General features: G+C 37.3%; 1 protein-coding gene across 4 annotated transcripts in view; it reads right to left on the reverse strand.

Moving 5' to 3' along the window:
- Positions 1 to 19,176, reverse strand: part of fbn3.L (fibrillin 3 L homeolog) — a 133,830-nt gene that overhangs the window by 56,169 nt on the left and 58,485 nt on the right. For all 4 annotated transcript variants that reach the window (XM_041560951.1, XM_041560952.1, XM_018253947.2 and 1 more), the window contains 8 exons: positions 18,691 to 18,888; positions 10,416 to 10,541; positions 8,384 to 8,509; positions 6,948 to 7,100; positions 5,343 to 5,510; positions 5,023 to 5,166; positions 4,773 to 4,892; positions 4,055 to 4,180 (listed from right to left, as the gene is read on the reverse strand). In XM_041560951.1, coding sequence (XP_041416885.1) covers positions 4,055 to 4,180; positions 4,773 to 4,892; positions 5,023 to 5,166; positions 5,343 to 5,510; positions 6,948 to 7,100; positions 8,384 to 8,509; positions 10,416 to 10,541; positions 18,691 to 18,888 — 1,161 coding nt within the window. The remainder of the gene's footprint in view (positions 1 to 4,054; positions 4,181 to 4,772; positions 4,893 to 5,022; positions 5,167 to 5,342; positions 5,511 to 6,947; positions 7,101 to 8,383; positions 8,510 to 10,415; positions 10,542 to 18,690; positions 18,889 to 19,176) is intronic.

Here is a 19,176-nt window from a genome sequence, read left to right on the forward strand (position 1 = left end):
ATGTGGTAAGTAAGATTCTGGACAGTGGGGGGGGGCAGTAGATGCGATCTATTTGGATTTTGCCAAAGCGTTTGATACTGTGCCCCACAAACGACTGCTTTCTAAACTAAGGTCTATAGGGCTTAATGAAGTAGTTTGCACATGGATAGGAAACTGGCTACAGGATCGGGTACAGAGGGTGGTTGCCAGTGGCGTAACTTCGGATGCCAGGGCCCCCTGCAAAAAAAATTTCAGGGCCCCCTCTGCACAAGATAGTGGGAGTATTTCATGTATAATATCCCCAGAACTCATAGTAGGATGTTTTTGCCATATCATCACACACTCACTTTTCCAAATCACTTACTTTTGACCTCAATATTCTTCTGATTAAGACAATTAAGCCTTTCACTTTGTGTCTCCTTTTCTACCCATTCAACCTTATTTCCTTTTTATCAGGTGCCCGCCTTTTTTTGCCCTTGTGTTAATGTAACCTTCTCCACACAGTCCCACACATTGGTTTTTAGCTTTGCATTTACCTCTGCACTCATATTCTATCTTCTGCTGCCCTTCTCCTCCCAAACTTGTCTTGTCGCAATCTGTTTCAAAACGGAGGGGGGCATGTGACGGCTGGTGCATTTCTCTCACCCTGCTTCTGAGCTACTGGTAAAGTTTCACGTGACCCGAGGTCACACACAGGATTAGAGGCCAGGAGTTTGCACTGAGAGGCTGCTGTTCAGCAATTGGAACCATTTTGGTAGGGCCCACTAGACAGAGTTTTTCTGTCTGGCACAGGATTCTAGGGCTGGATGACAAATAGTGACTGCCTTTCCCTATGACCCATTATAATTACTCACCATATGTCACTAATTTATTTTTATTGAGTTTAACTGAATACACAGCACAGAAATTACATTTTACAGTATATGTAACTGACAAGTGAATTGTTTAAAGAACTACCTTTAAACCATCCTATTTGTATGGTAAACAGTACAAGGTTATACCTATGCTGCCATAGTTTATGGTATTTCTCTGTACAGGCTATAAACAACATACCTGCTGAATTGTGCTTAGTACAGGGAATACCTATGCTGCCATAGTTTTATGGGATCTCTCTGTACAGGCTATGAGCAAACTTAGGGACTGTTCCTGCTGAATTGTGCTTAGTACAGGGAATACCTATATTGCCATAGTTTTATGGGATCTCTCTGTACAGACTATAAGCAAACTTAGGGGGCTGTTCCTGCTGAATTGTGCTTAGTACAGGGGAATACCTATGCTGGCATAGTTTTATGGGATCTCTCTGTACAGACTATGAGCAAACTTAGGGGGCTGTTTCTGCTGAATTGAGCTTAGTACAGGGAATACCTATGCTGCCATAGTTTTATGGGATCTCTCTTACAGAATATGATCAAACTTAGGGGACTGTTCCTGCTGAATTGTGCTTAGTACAGGGGAAAACCTATACTGCCATAGTTTTATGGGATCTCTCTGTACAGACTATGAGCAAACTTGGAGGCTGTTACTGCAGAATTTAGACCATGCCCACTATGGTAGAAATATTAAATATATTAGCAGAATAGACACAGTCAGAGCCTGCTCTCCCTTTGGGGGAAACAATACTATATTTCAAACACTTTGCCCCCCAACAGTACTATGCTGTCCGCACCAGGAGGGAGCTCCCGATGCTGGCAGCCAGGCTTCATCACATGTTTGTGCTTAATAAGAGAGTCTCCAACTCACGCATGCGCATAATCAGAGATCTGGGACACTAAGCTTAATTTGCATGCTGCCCAAATTGTGCTGGTTGGGAGCATTTTTTTCTAACAATAGTATTATTTCCCCAGCCGTAGTCTGGACTCAATTAATGTGGGAAACAATTTACCCTCATAGGTTCCCTTTAAAAAGTAATATCTGTCCTACTGACATATCCCTAGCACCGGTGCCAGTCATGTAATAATGAGGTTTATAGGAGGCTGCTTAAATATTGCCTATTGATTGCACTTCCCTTTACTGATTTGTCAGCCTAACTACAGCCTACATGTAAGCCTGGCTGGAAGGCCAAACAAGCAGATCCTTAGACTACTTGTCAGCATGTGTGGCAGGCCCGAATCTCTTCTACCCCCAATAAACCCTCCCCTCAGAATCTCTGGGACCCAACGCTGCCATCCTCCTTCAGCCACCTATGTACTAAAAACATTAACTCACACCTAAAACCTGTCCTGGAAGACTCTTTCTCCCAGTAATGCATAAATACAAAAAAACACAGCAATTCATTTCTATACAATGATTTTGATAAATATAAAATGACACATCCTAATGAAATAGCTGTCTATTTCACTTGTAGTATATAGCCTATGGAGAACTGGTCAGTGCAAAGGAAAAGTCAGAGGTCTCAGTTAAACCAGTGCCAGTAACACTGGCTGCCATTTGTTTCCCTCTGCTAGAAAAGGACATTTTAATTTCACCCGTACAGCTGCTTGACACTCACCTCCTAAAGGTGACGCTTGCCTGAAGGTCTGGCGCACAGATTTAAAGCAACTGCTGACAGATAATCAGCACCATGTGACAGGATTCCTCTTCAAGCCTGCCGCCCACACACAAAGGAACTGGCGTCAGAACAGAAGGTTTTGCAGCTTGTGATTGGTTGCCGGTTTGGGAGGAGTGAGTACATCCTGCTTTAGCTTAAAGAGGCATGCACAGTGCTGTGCTACAATACCAAAGGGCATTGTGCAACAGTGAAAAACGGAACAGTGCGAATGCTATCAGCTTTGGATATTTTTACTGAGGAAGCAGGCCCCGTCGGGCCCCCTGTACCCCCGGGCCCCCCCGCGACTGCGGGGTCTGCTTCCTCGGTAGTTACGCCACTGGTGGTTGCTAATGGGACATTCTCTACTTGGAGTAAGGTTCTTAGTGGGGTCCCCCAGGGCTCAGTATTGGGTCCACTTGTTCATTAATGACTTAGGGGAGGGTGTTGTAAGCAATTTATCAGTGTTTGCAGATGATACAAAATTATCCAGCCCAATTAATTCCATCCAGGATGTGGCATCCTTGCAACATGATCTAGACAAACTGGCAATCTGGGCAGCTGAGTGGCAAATGAGATTCAATGTTGATAAATGTAAAGTCATGCACCTGGGATGTAAAAATATCCAAGCCACTTATACCCTTAATGGGACTGCACTAGGCAAATCCATTATGGAAAAGGACCTTGGAGTCCATGCAGATGATAAACTTGGCTGTAGCAAGCAATGCCAGTCGGCAGCATCAAGGGCCAAAAAGGTCTTGAGCTGCATTAAAAGGGGCATAGAGTCAAGGGAGGAGGGGGTCATTCTTCCACTGTATAGAGCACTTGTAAGGCCCCATCTAGAATATGCCGTACAGTTTTGGTCTCCATCACTCAAACAGGACATTATTGTATTAGAGAGGGTACAGAGAAAGGCAACTAAGCTGGTAAAAGGTATTGAAAATCTTAGCTATGAGGAAAGACTGGCCAAATTGGGGATGTTCACGCTGGAGAAGAGGCGCTTATGGGGTGATATGATAACTATGTATAAATATATAAGGGGATCATATAATAATCTCTCTAATGCTTTATTTACCAGTAAGTCTTTCCAGCTGACACAAGGTCACCCATTCTGATTAGAAGAAAAGAGGTTTCGCCTAAATATTCGGAAGGGGTTTTTTACAGTGAGAGCTGTGAAGATGTGGAATTCTCTCCCTGAATCAGTTGTACAGGCTGATACATAAGATAGCTTTAAGAAGGGATTGAATAGCTTTTTAGCAAGTGAGGGAATACAGGGTTATGGGAAATAGCTCATAGTACAAGTTGATCCAGGGACTAGTCCGATTGCCATGGAGTCAGGAAGGAATTTTCCCCCCTCTGAGGCAAATTGGAGAGGCTTCAGATGGTTTTTTTTTTTGCCTTCCTCTGGATCAACTGGCAGATAGGTAGTTAATAAAAAAAAAAAAAAAAAGGTTGAACTCGATGGACATGTGTCTTTTTTCAACCTTACTTACTATGTTACTATGTATAGAAAATGTAAAATGTTCTATGACAATATGTGAATAAACTTACCAACACAGTTCTTCCCATCTGGAGTAGTTTCAAAGCCAGCATTACAAATACATTGGAAGCTTCCCTCTGTGTTTACACAACGTCCATTTCGGCACATCACACCATTCATGATGCACTCATCAATGTCTGAAAGAATAGAACATTTTGGCTCAGTAATAGTTGTACTTATTAGGGGACCAGAAAAAAATGGTGTAAAATTCAGGAAGTGTACTTTGCATTTTATATAGGTGGGATCACCAAAATGTGGGAAAAATTTAAATCAGGGGATGCAAAACCAAGGGTTCACTTTATTTAGTTATGTAGGTGAAACGCTTGAAATTCAGTTATGTTGGTAGGGATATCTTGTAGCCAGGCTAGGACTTCAATATATAATGGTTGTGAATATATAATGCTTTGAAAACGCAGCAATGGGACACACAAAGTCTTATCCAAAACATCAACTTGACAGCAGAAAATAATTTCAAATCAGAAATGTGTCGCAATTACATGTCATGAGGCAATTCCATGGACAAAACATGCTCAAGACATATCAGTAACTAAATTAAAGAACACCATGTTTTCCATAAAAACAAAGAAAGATATTATTCAAATCAATTTTTTCTCTGCGCTAAATATATTATTTGCAGATAGATAGTGCTTCTGTGAAGTTTTTCTGTGCACACAAAAAAACTGTATTTTTTGTTATATTAAAGAAACTGATATTCTGGATGTAACTTACCAATGCAAGCCTGTTTGGTAGGATTGCTTTGGTACCCTTCATGGCACCTGCAGTGGTAGGACCCTGGGGTGTTCACACAATCACCATGGATACAAGGACTACTTGAACACTCATCCACATCTGCAGTATAAAAGGGTGAGAATACAATCATAACCATAAATGTTAACCAAGGAAATTAAATTGCATGTTTCTAAATTTCTGTGTATAATCTGCACATGTGTTTATTTCATACATATTGTAAAACCCCTACCGATACACTCCAAACGACTATCTTGTTTATATCCCATATTGCATTCACATCGATAACTGGCTGGAGTTGGTATGCAGCGTCCATTCTGACACAGATTAGTAAACAATTTGCAGATATCTCCAGTCTGATTCAAAGTTGCAGTTCCTGACACACAAAATAAGAAACAGTGGATTATATAGCACATGGAAATATGAAATGCAAATATTTGTTTTAATAGGTATAAAATACTAAATGCATTATACAGTTATATGACTTAAGCTTGAATCTAATTTCATAACTTTTTTCCACAAGTACATGAAAAATAAGTCAATATTACTTACCAATGCCAGTGCTCAAGCCAGGCAAAACTTCAGGCCCATTTGGTCCAGGACGAACTGGCCGTATGCCATTACCTCCAGTTTCTCCTGGTCTCATGTCACCAGGTCCTACTTCAGGTCCAAATCCAGGACCTAAGGGCAACCCTTCAATGCAAAGTCTTCGGTATGCATCTGTAGAAGAAAATGTTTATTAGAAATTGATTGAAGCTGTTAAATATTGGTGATTAAAAAAATATACTGCTTAGAATAGTTGTGCTGTTATCAGTACATATGCATTCCAGAACGCTTTGGTCATATGGATCATATTATGATTGAGACTCACAGCATCCTTTTAGTTCTGATATTTACACAGACTTAGGGCTTTACACTATGGGGCTGATTTATCAAGGGTCGAATTTCGAATTTGAAAACTTCAAAATTCAAATCAAATCGAACAAATTGAAGTAATAGCTCATTCGAATTGTACGATTTGAAGTTTTCCCCCCAAAAAACCTTAAATTTTTCAAAGTCCACCAATTGACTCCATATAGGTTCTAGGAGGTCCCCCATGGGCTAAAACAGCAATTCAGCATGGTCAAAGTCAAATTTTCAAGAGACAGTACATGATAAATTTCAAAATTCAAATTTTTTACTTTTTTTTCAAATACAAATCGAATTTGGACTATTCCCTAGTTACATAGTTACATAGTTAAATTGGGTTGAAAAAAGACAAAGTCCATCAAGTTCAACCCCTCCAAATGAAAACCCATCATCCATACACACACCCCTCCCTACTTTTAATTAAAATTCTATATACCCATACCTATACTAACTATAGAGTTTAGTATCACAATAGCCTTGCATATTATGTCTGTCCAAAAAATCATCCAAGCCATTAAAGGCATTAACTGAATCAGCCATCACAACATCACCCGGCAGTGCATTCCACAACCTCACTGTCCTGACTGTGAAGAACCCTCTACGTTGCTTCAAATGAAAGTTCTTTTCTTCTAGTCTAAAGGGGTGGCCTCTGGTACGGTGATCCACTTTATGGGTAAAAAGGTCCCCTGCCATTTGTCTATAATGTCCTCTAATGTACTTGTAAAGTGTAATCATGTCCCCTCGCAAGCGCCTTTTTTCCAGAGAAAACAACCCCAACCTTGACAGTCTACCCTCATAATTTAAGTCTTCCGTCCCTCTAACCAATTTAGTTGCACGTCTCTGCACTCTCTCCAGCTCATTTATATCCCTCTTAAGGACTGGAGTCCAAAACTGAACTGCATACTCCAGATGAGGCCTCACCAAGGACCTATAAAGAGGCCTAGTCGAAGTACACAAAAGAAGTACTCCAAATTCAAATTTTTTTAATTCTAATTTTCACTTCAACCTTTGATAAATCTGCCCCTATATGTTTTGAAAAATAATAAACAAGAGTTGGACAGTTTTGTTTACAGCAAGGAGAATCAGGAAATGCACTTCTCTATTTAAGCATAAACATATGAGTAGAATAAGAAAAGATTGCACTGGCAATATTACTACAAACTACACATTATAAAACATCTTTATATATTTAACATGCCCCATATATACTAGTCACTGACAAGTTAAAAATAGAAAAGTATGACTTACCAGACCCTCGTACAGGACACATTTCAGGTATTTGGCCAATGGCCCAACAGCGTCCAGATTCACAGCAGCAATGAGCCTTGGTAAACTGACCAGGTAGTTCTCCAGCACATCTGCCCCCTATCAGAGCTGAGAAACATGAGCCAACCCGCTGATCTGTAGAATAGAGATACTAATCTTTAATCTGTCTGGTCTTGTTTATTTTATAAGGATTACAGACATACCTTATTTGTTTTTAATTTAACAAAGTTCCTTCCCAATTTGTTAGACATTAGTTTTCACCAAAGACAGTAAACTGAAATTACCTATTCATAATTTCTTTATGGGCTCTAGCTATTGTGTATATAAGTTTTTGCTTGAAAAAAAATTTCTTTATGGGCTCTAGCTATTGTGTATATAAGTTTTGGCCTGAAAATGCCTCGCCAGGCATTTTCAGGCGACTGTTGAAAAGCGCATCGCCTCGTGTGGTTAGCACAGGCGTTTTTACATAGGCGCCCATACAAAACTGTCGCCTGCGCCGGTCGCGGCGACTGGCGCGGCGCTTTGTCGCCGCGACCGCAAACGCGTGGCTATCTCCCCGTGTGGACTAGCCCTTAGACACATTTAAGGTTACATCATTCTGTCTGAGCTACTATTGCTTAAAGCAAATGTCCTTTTTAAAATATAGAAGTCAGATATTGTATTTTCAGACTCAGGTTGGCAACCTGATCTCCCATCCGTTTTGTGTTTCTCTAGGGAAAAGGTAGGATGCAAGGAATTTAAGAGGAGTGGGGAATGCAGTGACCATCTGGAATGCCTTTGTTGCCATTAAGGTGTGTATGGTTCCTGGAAGGGAAACATTTTACCAGAAACCAGGTGTTTTAGATGGAAAAAAATGCATCTGAATTTAACCATTAAAGGCACATAAACTGTACTTTATTTATTATTAAAAGTGTAGTTTATAGCTTTAAAAAACATTGATTTTCCAAGTACACATGACTAATTACTTTCACATTTTTCAGTCACAGCATTTTAGTTTCATATTATACTGAAGTAAATACTTATACCATGACAAATTATAAAAGTGCCGTTCTCTTGTATTTCTTTTGTGCTACCACAATATTTTAAACATTTGTAATAAATGCACAAGTTATGGAGATTCAGAAAAGAAAGTCCATGCATTTCAATTCTATTTCTGTGTTTGATTGACTAATTATAAACACAAACAAAATGAAGCCACCTTGTATAGTATTGGGCATTGTTAAGTGGTGCACCACTTCATGGCAATGAAGCTGTTCTTCACTGCCAAGAGACCTCCCTTGAAAACATCTACAGCTATATGTATGATTAGCTTTATAGTAATAAAAAAAGACAATAAAAATAAATGAAAAAGTTAGACTTTTAGATTGAATCAGGTTTGGGAGCTTAATTCTTTACAACAGAATCAATAAATTTCTTACCAATGCAACGGGACCCATCACGGCTTGTAGTGAAACCTCTGGGACACACACAGACATAACTTCCGGCTGTGTTAGTACATTCCCCACCATCACATACATTGGGGATTGTGCTGCATTCATTAATATCTGGGGACAAGAATTGCAGAGAGAAATAGTGATTTTGGTGTATAATAATGTAAATATTTAATTACAGGTTACTTCATTAGTTGTGCTTAAAAATGTCATTAATAAAAAACATTACCCCTCTAGGGTTGAAGCACCCTTGGTGCCACACAAAAAATACATGAGGAAAATCTGGAAGGCAAGGTTTAGAAAACAAAGTCAAACAAGAGGCACCTTGTTTATCTTTGTACAAAAAATGTATGTCACTAAATGGTATAATCCCAAAAATAGTCAATGGAGTGCAAATTCTAAGACATGTTAAATGGAAGACTCTTCTTCCAAACTGCTAAAGACCCCTAGCTGGCAGGAAAAGGGTTAGCAGTGAAGTCAGACTCTCAGACAGACGTTTGTGTGTGAGACAGACGTGTTTTATAGTAGTCTAGCATGGATACCACTTTCTGTTTCCTAGATCAGCCCTGCATGGAGTAGCAGCCAAAGTCAATAAGCTTTTCAGAGCCTCATCTCATCAAATGGGAAAAGCAGGTTCTAACAGCCAGCACTGAAGTGTTCCGTAGAGCAGGCTTCAAACCAGGAATTAAAGCTATGGCAAACCAACTACTGTGATAGGTATGTATTGGATTTTATAGGTTATGTTTTCTTTCTTTTTTTAATAGCAGCACTTATGATAAAGTTAGAGTCTATAAGAAACTAAAAAAATCTTGAAGTTTTAAGAAGGCTTTACTTGGAGTAATGGAATGGAAGTTATAGTGAATGAATGAAAAGAACACTTTAGGACTGAAAATATCAAATCCACTGGTGTTTTTAAAAAAAATTTCTTGAGCATATTTAAATCTATCAAGTACATAAATTAAGCATGACAAGAACAATGGGGAACTTGCCATAAATCCTATTACAGACACAGGCAGGCCATTATATGAGTTTCTGTGAAGTTCACTATTAAATAATTATATTCCTTACAATCCTTTCTGCTTCATGAAACAGGCAATTACAAATTATGTCATCAGTCCTGCTTGTTTTTGAATGTATCAAATAATACCGATATCATCACACAGTGCAGTGTATTGAGTTAGTTATTAACACATTTTAATACAAAGCTTCTATAGAAATTAATTTAAATGCTTGACAGCATCTAGACTTAAATCATCTTAATATGGGTAATAGGTAGTATTACCGTATATAAAGCACAAATCATTCCATACTGAAAAACGTGTTAACATCTAGCCTAGACTGGGTTATGCATAACACTGTGTTAAATAAAAGTGAGTGCACTATGCAGTCTTCAACAGGCACAACTCTCTAAATTCCTTTTTTTGCTCCCTGTTTTCTCTTTTAATTTCATTTCTTTTCCTCTTTTTCCTTTATTCCCTAACACTTTTGCCATGCTCCATTTTTATTACTGTCAGTATTTTCGTACATCTATTTTCTGTTTACCATTCTGCTATTTCTTTAAATCTGTCCCTTTCACTATTACCTTTTACATTAATGATTAAGATTTAGCTTTTTTTTATTGGCAAAGCTTTTTACGGAAGAGAAGTCTATTCTGAAATGAGTGGTTCTCAACTCTGAACATGTGACTGGATTGGAGAGGGCAGGTTTAAATTTGAATTTCTTGCACTCTCCAATCCCACCACACATTTGGCACTGAGTTTAGAAAAATGCTCATTTTTAAAATAAAGTCTAAATGTGCTGAGTGAGCAATGCTATTAAAAGGAAAGCATACATGTTGGTCAGACCTTCCTGTTCCTTATTTATTGTGCCAGAATGATGAATCTATTGCACATATTCAATTAGTCTAGATTTTTCAGATGCATTCTGTACAGATATGCTCATGCACACAAACTCAGAATAAATACATACATATGTAATAGAATACAGTATATTAAATGATAAAAGACCACTAATAAATTACCTTCACACTTTTGGGATGTCTCACTCTGCTTATGTCCAGCTGGGCATTTACATTCATAGGAGCCCACAGTGTTGATACAGTTGCCTCCCTGGCACAGACCTGGAATGGCTTGACATTCATCTACATCTACAACAGAAAAAACATTCATGATTAGCAATGTCTGTTTTACCTGGTCTAATGGCATAAATGAAAAAAAATATTGTTTCAGTGCGATTTACCTTGATATTACAGCCAAATAGATTCATTTTGTGATTCATAATTCCAAATTATTTGGAAAGTAAGCAATGAGCAAAACAAAAAAAAGTAGATGTCATAGAACAAGAAATGCCCAAGCTCTTAGGAAACTATGATACTAAAGAGCATGTACAAGAACCTGTATACAGGCCAGTCTCTTGAATACAGGAGCAGTAGAAATGTCCTTGTTTCCTATAGCAGAGGAGCAGCAGAATGGTCAAACTCTTAGAGCAAAAAGCAGACGAAAGGCAAAACTAGAACACAGAGGTGCAACAGACCATCCAAGATTTAAAATTGAGGAACAGCAAAAAGGTTAATTTAAGCTATATATCTGCATATTTATATTTGTGGAACTTTCACCATCATGTTTAGGATGATTGTTGCTGAAAATTATCTATTGCCCATGTATTCACCAATGCTTAAGATTTTTTCAGACTTAAATAGATACGCTTGTAGTAACTCCCTGTATTTTGCACTTTACAGTCTTCCTTATTTTTTAACAAGATGAAAATCTGCCTCATAGAATGATGCTAGCACCATTGATTTTGCCTGTGGACTCCTGGGGCCGGCATTATCCACCTATCACTGGGATGCGTCTGCCTGCCCCAGTGCCCCTTCTCCCCTCAGGATAGCGTGCATGCAGGGGGATGGGACACGCAGGTAACCTTCACCATTCCCCTGCCTCCCCAGTGGCAGAGGGGTCAGAAAGAGCTAAGACCTGTTCTCCTAGACCCCCCATGCCGTCCCTTTATCTGTGCTGCCCTAGGCCTTGCCACAAATCCAGGCCTGAGAAGCTCTGCATAATATTGTCCTATATGAAAAGAATGACTAGAATACATTATGTTAAAATGTGTCTAGAGTTTGCCAAAAAAGCATGACATTTACCTATTTGCAATGTAGATAAAGGTAATGAAAAGACTGATATAAGGCTGAGGTCAGATTAGACAGAGTTTTTTTTGGAAAACATTCAAAGCAGTATCGGAAGTACAAATCTAACACCATACCAAGACTATACTATGACATGAAAAAAACAGCTTTTTTCTTCAATAGAATTGGTCAACAACAACAAATATTTATCATTACAATTCCATAATCATAAATATTAAAATATTACACTGCATTACAGGTATGGAATGAGTTATCAGGAAACCCTTTATCCAGAAAGCTCCGAATTATGGAAAGTCATCTCCCATCACTTCATTTTATCCAAATAATTTAAAAAATGTTTTAAATGTTTTTCTTTTTCTCTGTAATAATAAAACTGTACCTTGTACCTGATCCCAACTAAGATATAATTAATCATTGGATTGGGTTTATTTAATGTTTAACAAACATGGGAAAGTTGTGTACACCACTAATTTTTAAAAACATTAAACGGGGTGCAATGAGGTTGGGACCACAAAATTCACATAGACAAAGAGGTCCTCTGCACTCAATCCATTATCAATATATTAAGGACATTGAAATATTTTGCAACTTAAGCTACTAAACGTGCCTTACCCTTTAAATAAAACAGGGATTGTCTGTCCATATATTGCAATATATTTAAGCTGGCCAACTACGTCAAAGTCATCCCCGGTATGGCCAGTCCTACACTCAACTTACACCTGAAAAGAATTCTATTGCTTCCCAGCTATAGTCATGTGATCCCACTTGCCAATAAAAGGGCAACCAAGTTTGGGAGTTTTACTTTGAAAGCAGCAAGTAAGTTGCAAGTAAAACTTAGTCCCTTTGTAAAATGTATAATGAAGCAATAGAATTGCAGGCAGGAACAAAATAGTTAGCAGAATTTGCCTAAAGATGCATTAAAATTGGTATATGTATAGGATTGAAAACCTGTGCATTTAAAGAGACTGACTGCAAACAGCTGTGGAGAACATCAGAGGGATTAGGTTGTACATTCCAGACCCAGCCATGGCCTGGCAATGATTCTATGTGCTATAAAGAATCTTCTGTTTACAACCTACCGCTAGAAAATTAATGCAGCTAGTACTCATTAGCTACCAAATTAACATGATTTTGTAGTGGCACTGAGCCAAGCTTTTTTTGTTCATTGTGGTATCATTACTCTTCTAAGGGGGCACTCTAACATAGTTAGGGTAGCAATAAACTACTGTTGTTTAATGAAAATGGAAAACATTTATTACTAATGCTGAAAATAATATTAATATCATTATTTTTCTTCTTCAAATCTCTAAATACTGATTTGATAAAGCAACTACATTCAAAGCTACGATAGCTAAAGAGATAATTCAGAAATGTTAAATCAAAAGTTGCACAAACCAGAAGTTGCATAAGCGCAAAAGGAAATTTTTGGTTGCGTCACACAAAATCTATAATGCTGTAAAAAATTATAAGGATAATATAACACAGTGTTTTTAATAGCCCAAAAACACAGCGCCAAGCTGCATAAAGTAGACCCCTCAAATTAAATTAGCTTGATTAGCTTGCAAGTAGGGTTGCAACCTTTTTTGGAAAAAAATACTGGTCTTCCTATAAATTTAAATTTTTCCCTATTAATAACATTGAGGTCAAGTATCATTTTTACTGGTCAGGCCTGTAAAATACTGGCCAGGTGGCAACCCTATTAGCCAGGCAGTAGTAGCCTGCAAATGCATAATGCCCCACAACATGATACAGATCAAACAATAAAAATGTCATATACAGGGTATACTCTCAAATATTTCTGCAAGACTGTGCTTATTACCAAGGAATGCATTTGGCTATAGGTGTATCTCTGTAAAGGCTATGAGGAAACTTGGAAGTTGTTACACCTTAATAACATCATACCATGCCACCTGAACTGCTAGTTGTTGTTCTCTTCTGATTCCCTGTTAAAGGGGTGGTTCACCTTCAAACAACTAGTTGTTTTCAGTCAGATCACCAGAAATAATGACTTTTTGTAATGACTTTTTATTTTCTATGTGTGACCGTTTTTCTAATATTGAAGTGTAAAGTATAATTTTTCATCTTCTGAAGCAGCCCTGTAAACTGTTCTTAATGGATACATTTAGTTAGTAAATGTCTTATCTTTGTCCCTGCTGAGCACAATCTATGGGTTTCATTACAGGCAGCTGTTAGAATTGATACAATAGCTGCTAATACTCCAGAGATGCTGCTGAGAAATGTATCAACTAAATGTTGCAAAATTTTAACAGTTTGGAGTCAGCCCCTGAATTACTGAGCTGCCAGACTCAAACACCAGAGACAGGAACATTCAACTTTACACTTAGATTTTGGAAAAACAGTAAAAAAATAAATAATGGAAAGTAGTTGAAAAAAGTCATTATTTCTGGGAAACAATCTAAAAACAACTGAACTGAAAAAAGGGTTTGGAAGGTGAACAACCCCTTTAAGGGATTATAGCATCACAAGTGTTTTATGGGAGGTAATAAAGGACTTATGGTTTACGTCAAGGACAATGGCAGTTTAGGCAAGTCTATAACTAAAAGCTGAGTCATTAACACACTGATTCTTCAGAGAAGGAAGGGGCAAAAGGCAAAATTATACATTCAGTATTCCATTATTTCTATTAGACAAAAACATAAAGATATAAAGGTATAAAGATCTTTTAACATAAAACCTTTTAGGGGTCATTTACTATGGTCAGTGGCAGAAATGCAAGAGCATAAAGGGGTTCAATTTGTTTTTTCCAAATTTTCTAAAGCTCCTAAACAAGTTAATTGATGGACCATTACCCAAGTTATGCTAAACTCATTTAAATAAATGGTCAGGTTAAAACACAATTTCTACAACTAAACTGAAAAAAATGCAATTATTGTGTTCAATAAACTAGCCTTCACTCTCAAAATGTACATTGCAAAGTACAAATGTATTATTTTTCAAGCATGAGTAATCTGATATTTTGCTTAAAACTAAAAATCCACCAGATTTTGTAAGGTAGAATAAATATTAATCAGTTAATTACTATTTAAATCAGTTTTCATTTAGTTACAAAGAGCATATGAAAAAAAGTAACTGTAAATTGAATTCAAAACAGACTTTGGCCTCTGCATCAGAGACAGATTGCTAAGAAGTTCATACTAAAGAGTATTTATTTAAAAACTGTACATTTGCTGTATTTAAAAAGTTGTTTCCATGAGATATTGTCATGAGTCTTGAAAAGAGCATCTCCTACTTTTACCTCAAAACTTATATGAATGGCCTTGTGAGTTTAAGCACATATAATTGGCTCAATAGAGGTATTTGGCATATATTTATGATGATTATTTGGCAATATTAAACTCTGATGATGATTCAAAAATAATAGAATATGAGTGTGTGAAGGGACCTATAAATAAACAGTGATATCGAAGCATATTTACTAAAATTTAGGAAATGTGGTTCGATTGCAGTAACCCATAACAATCATTCAGAGATTTGGCTTTAATTTGGCTTAATTTGGCTGCAGCGGAATAGTCAGTGGACAATGACAATTGTTGAGCAGTTTAAATTGTTAGTGCATTGGGCAAATCTGACCAGTGATATTTAATGAGCTTTGTGAGTAATCACTTTGGAAATATGGGATCCTTGGTATAATGGGACCCTTTGTATGAGAGAGATAAATTGTTGTATATAGGCACATCATTTGCACTTCTTTTCCCCACTTTCTCCACTCTTTAAGTTTAAAAAGGTCCTGGAACTTTTTATTTATTTTGTAAATATATTTACAAAAGCCAAAGAAATGAGTGCTAGAGCAAAAATTCTGATGCAAACTTGCAGCAACCATCTCTTTAAGACAGAAAAAGTGTATGTGCAACAACCCTTACTAGAAGATTACTAACCCTTTTCCACAATATGTAAAAACCTGTGTATTAAGCCCACATAAGTGAAAATTACATAAAAAAATTGGCAGCATATGTTTTATCAAGCAACGTTTCAGGTGTGCAACATTTTATACTGCAAAGTACACTGACTAATTCACTACCCGTTGAGCAATTTTTAAAAGGGTGGTCCACATAGTTTTTATTATTTGCCCATTTTTTGAAATGGTGGTCTATGTAAAAGACTCTATGTAAAAAACAAATGCTCTATAAGGATACAAATGGATTGTTATTGCTACTTTTTATTATTCATCTTTCTATACAGGCCCTCTCCTAATCATATTTCAGTCTTCCATTCAAATAATTGGGTAATTTGGACAATAGTAGTGTTTTACTGGCACAGTAAGATCTTCTCTTCTACCCTTTAGCACTGCAAGGCCTATATTTCCCACTTTATTCCCGCTTTGTAATCCCTGCACACAGTCATACTGTAACGTTGCTAAGGACTCACGGTCAGGTAGCAACGACGATTGCCTAGCAATGTCACTTCGCGCCAAAACACGACTGAGGGTATTTATTGTGAGAGTTTGTGGGTCCCTGTTGGTTTGTTATATACTCCTGACAAAGAGCCCTGTGCGGGTTTGAAACTTTGAGCTAAATAAAGAAACTTTTTTGTTTTTGCTAAACAAATCCCGCTAGTGCCGTCATTCTCTATACTTTTATACTTTTTTCTTACTGCCACCCAGGTGTCAACAAGGTTAACGGTGTTAACCGCGTCCCATATAACCCCCCTCTAGAACTCAAAATCCAAAGAGGGACCGCTGCTGCCGGCGCATGTGCTCGCGGGGGGGTTCTAAAGGGGGGTTATATGGGACGCGGTTAACACCGTTAACGTTGTTAACGTTGTTGACACCTTGGTGGCAGTAAGAAAAAAGTATAAAAGTATAGAGAATGACAGCACTAGCGGGATTTGTTTAGCAAATCTATTTGTCTAGCCCAATTTTTCTTGTTCCCAAGCCTGATAGTAGCTGGTGATTTTGTAACGATTTTCGCAAGCTTTATTCTGTGTCCAAGTTTGACACTTACCCAATGCCTATGGTAGAGAAGCTCATAGACAGGCTGGGTACTGCTTGGTAACTGTCGACATTGGATTTAACAAAAGGGTAAAGAAAAAACTGCTTTTGCTATTCCTTGTGGTTCTTTCCAGTACAAAGTAATGCTCTTTGGTTTACAGAGAGCCCCAGACACGTTTCAAAGGGCTATGGATAGAATATTAAGACCTCACCAATAGTATGCAGCTGCATACTTAGATAATGTGGTGATACACAGTACGGATTGGGACTTTCACCTGTCCAGAGTTCAGGCTATGTTGTGGATGCCCTCTGTTAAGCTGGCCTTACTGCCAACCCCAAGAAATGTGCAATTGGTTCGGAGGAGGTCAAGTATTTGGGTTACACCATTGACAGAGGTGTGATAAAACCCCAGGTAAATAAAACAGCAGTCATTCAAGAGTGACCACGCCCCCTTAATAAAAAGCAGGTTCGAGCCTTCCTGGGTATCACGGGGAAAATGAAAATAATTGGGGAAAAAAATTCAATAGTATGTTGGAAAAATAATTTCTTCACCCATCACATGACAAGGAATCAGAATAAACTGGATTAAAAGAAATATGCTAAGCATCATCCAATTTAACTTATACATAATCAAGACAAATCAAACAGCATACAAAAAAGCAAGTGGAACTGGAAAGAAGGTAATATAAGTAAGTAAAGTTTTGGTGTTGGCAATTTCTTCCACATGAAAAAACTGCCTGCTGGTTCTTGGAACAGTTACACCTTATGTGTTATCTAATATGACTAGTGACATTAAGTCAAAGTCCCATAGAGCTTAGCTTTCACTCTTGGCATGTGATTATTGGCTGGTTCCTGCTGCCCAGTGGGTGGTTGGAGGAACTCTAAACAAGAGGTAATTTACAGTGATTAACAGAACATTCACCTACTCAGTTTTAAAAGACTGTGGTTTTCTATGAATGTGTTAAGTGTCACAAATGTTGAAAATTCTTTACATAAGTTAGACCATGAACTTGTAGCTCATTGCAATGCACATTCTTATTAAAAATCAAAAAACAGATATTGCCCTACACATCAACAGAAAAATGTTTAAGAAAGATATTCTAGCTAGAAGCTTATCATGATACAGTAAGTAAAAGACAATTCAGAAAAAAAGACATTACCCAAGTAATTAGAAAGAAATTGTGTAATGGTCAGCCAAGTCTAGATAGATCTAGACGTAGCACAATTTTCCATTGAAAACTTTCATGTAACATTCAAACTATAGTTAATTAAAAATGTTGGACACTGATTCTGCAAAGAAAACTATATTCTAGAATTACAAACTGTTCCGAGAGGGTGAATAAAATTTATAAAAATAAGAGAATAATTGGACTATGAAGCTTGATCAGTCATGGATGACTGTTTAGTCTACAAATTATATCTATGAACATATCGTAATTATAAAGCAATATCTAGGGAATGTTACATGCCATAATTTAAGAAAATAGCTAGAGCAAATCTCTTGTTAGAGATAAAGAATATTTTTTTTAGTAGGGATAGTTAATGAATAAATATAGCCTCCTAGCTAAAATATCAATTTAACAGGTCCCCAATTGTAATTTTCTTTCATTGGCACTGATGCTCACACCAACTGGCCGAAATCATGGACTAAGCGTCTGCAATGTAGATACACATAGGAAAATTGATATAGTGTATTTGTTTTTGTGTAATGCAATATCAACATTTTTACCTGACTATCTTAAAAATGTGCATCTGCAAGCTGGAAATGTTGGAAATGTTATATTTACTGAATTACAGTGAAAAAAAAAGTATAGTCGTTGAGATTTCATACATATGCCTAGGACAGATACAGCATGTTAGAGACATATTAATGTTTGTTACTATGGCATACTATATTTATAACATGTATATAAATATAGTATGCCATGGTAACAAACATGTTATATATATAACATGTAAGCTGCGTAGAACACAATGGTTTTAGAAAAAACATGAGTCTATTTTCATTCACAGGTCTGTACAGAATAATGGTATTAAAACCTTTCTTTAGGAAATTGGTTTTCAAAAATTGTTCATTTTTAAATGCTGGATGAACACCTATAAACATTCAATGTTAAAAAAAAATATTTTTACTTTATGTTGTTATTGGTTCTTTAAATTGTTTATTAAGTTTTCTTATACACAATATTGGATGTGACTATTTACCTTGGCAAGCTCCAGTGCGGATGTTGGGTATAAAACCTCTGCGGCAAGGGTGAGGTTGAGCAGGACACATTTCACATGGGTGACCCCAAGCACGACCAATGGTAGCACAACACAAAGTCTTTGTGCACACAATACCACTAAGCTGGCCCTGACACATCTGGTTGCTGATCTGTGTGAAGCATGGGCCTGTGCGATAATCTAAAATAAAAAGAATATGTAATTATGTTAAATTGTCTTTAAAAAACTTGAATGCCAGGAAGGCTGCAAACATCTCCAAATGGATCCCAGGACATCTTCCATAGGTTAAAACAGCAATTCGGCAGGTTTAAGGTGGCGAATAGTCGAATTCAAGGGCCAGTGTTTGATAAATCTTCAAAATCGAATTCGAATTTTTTTAAAAAACCCGAATTGCATTTTAACAATTCCCTAGTTGGATTTCACAGTTTTAGCCATATAAAAAAAACTCAAAAATTCAAATACGAAAAT

This window comes from Xenopus laevis, chromosome 1L (assembly GCF_017654675.1).
Source record: "Xenopus laevis strain J_2021 chromosome 1L, Xenopus_laevis_v10.1, whole genome shotgun sequence".
Taxonomy (NCBI): domain Eukaryota; kingdom Metazoa; phylum Chordata; class Amphibia; order Anura; family Pipidae; genus Xenopus; species Xenopus laevis.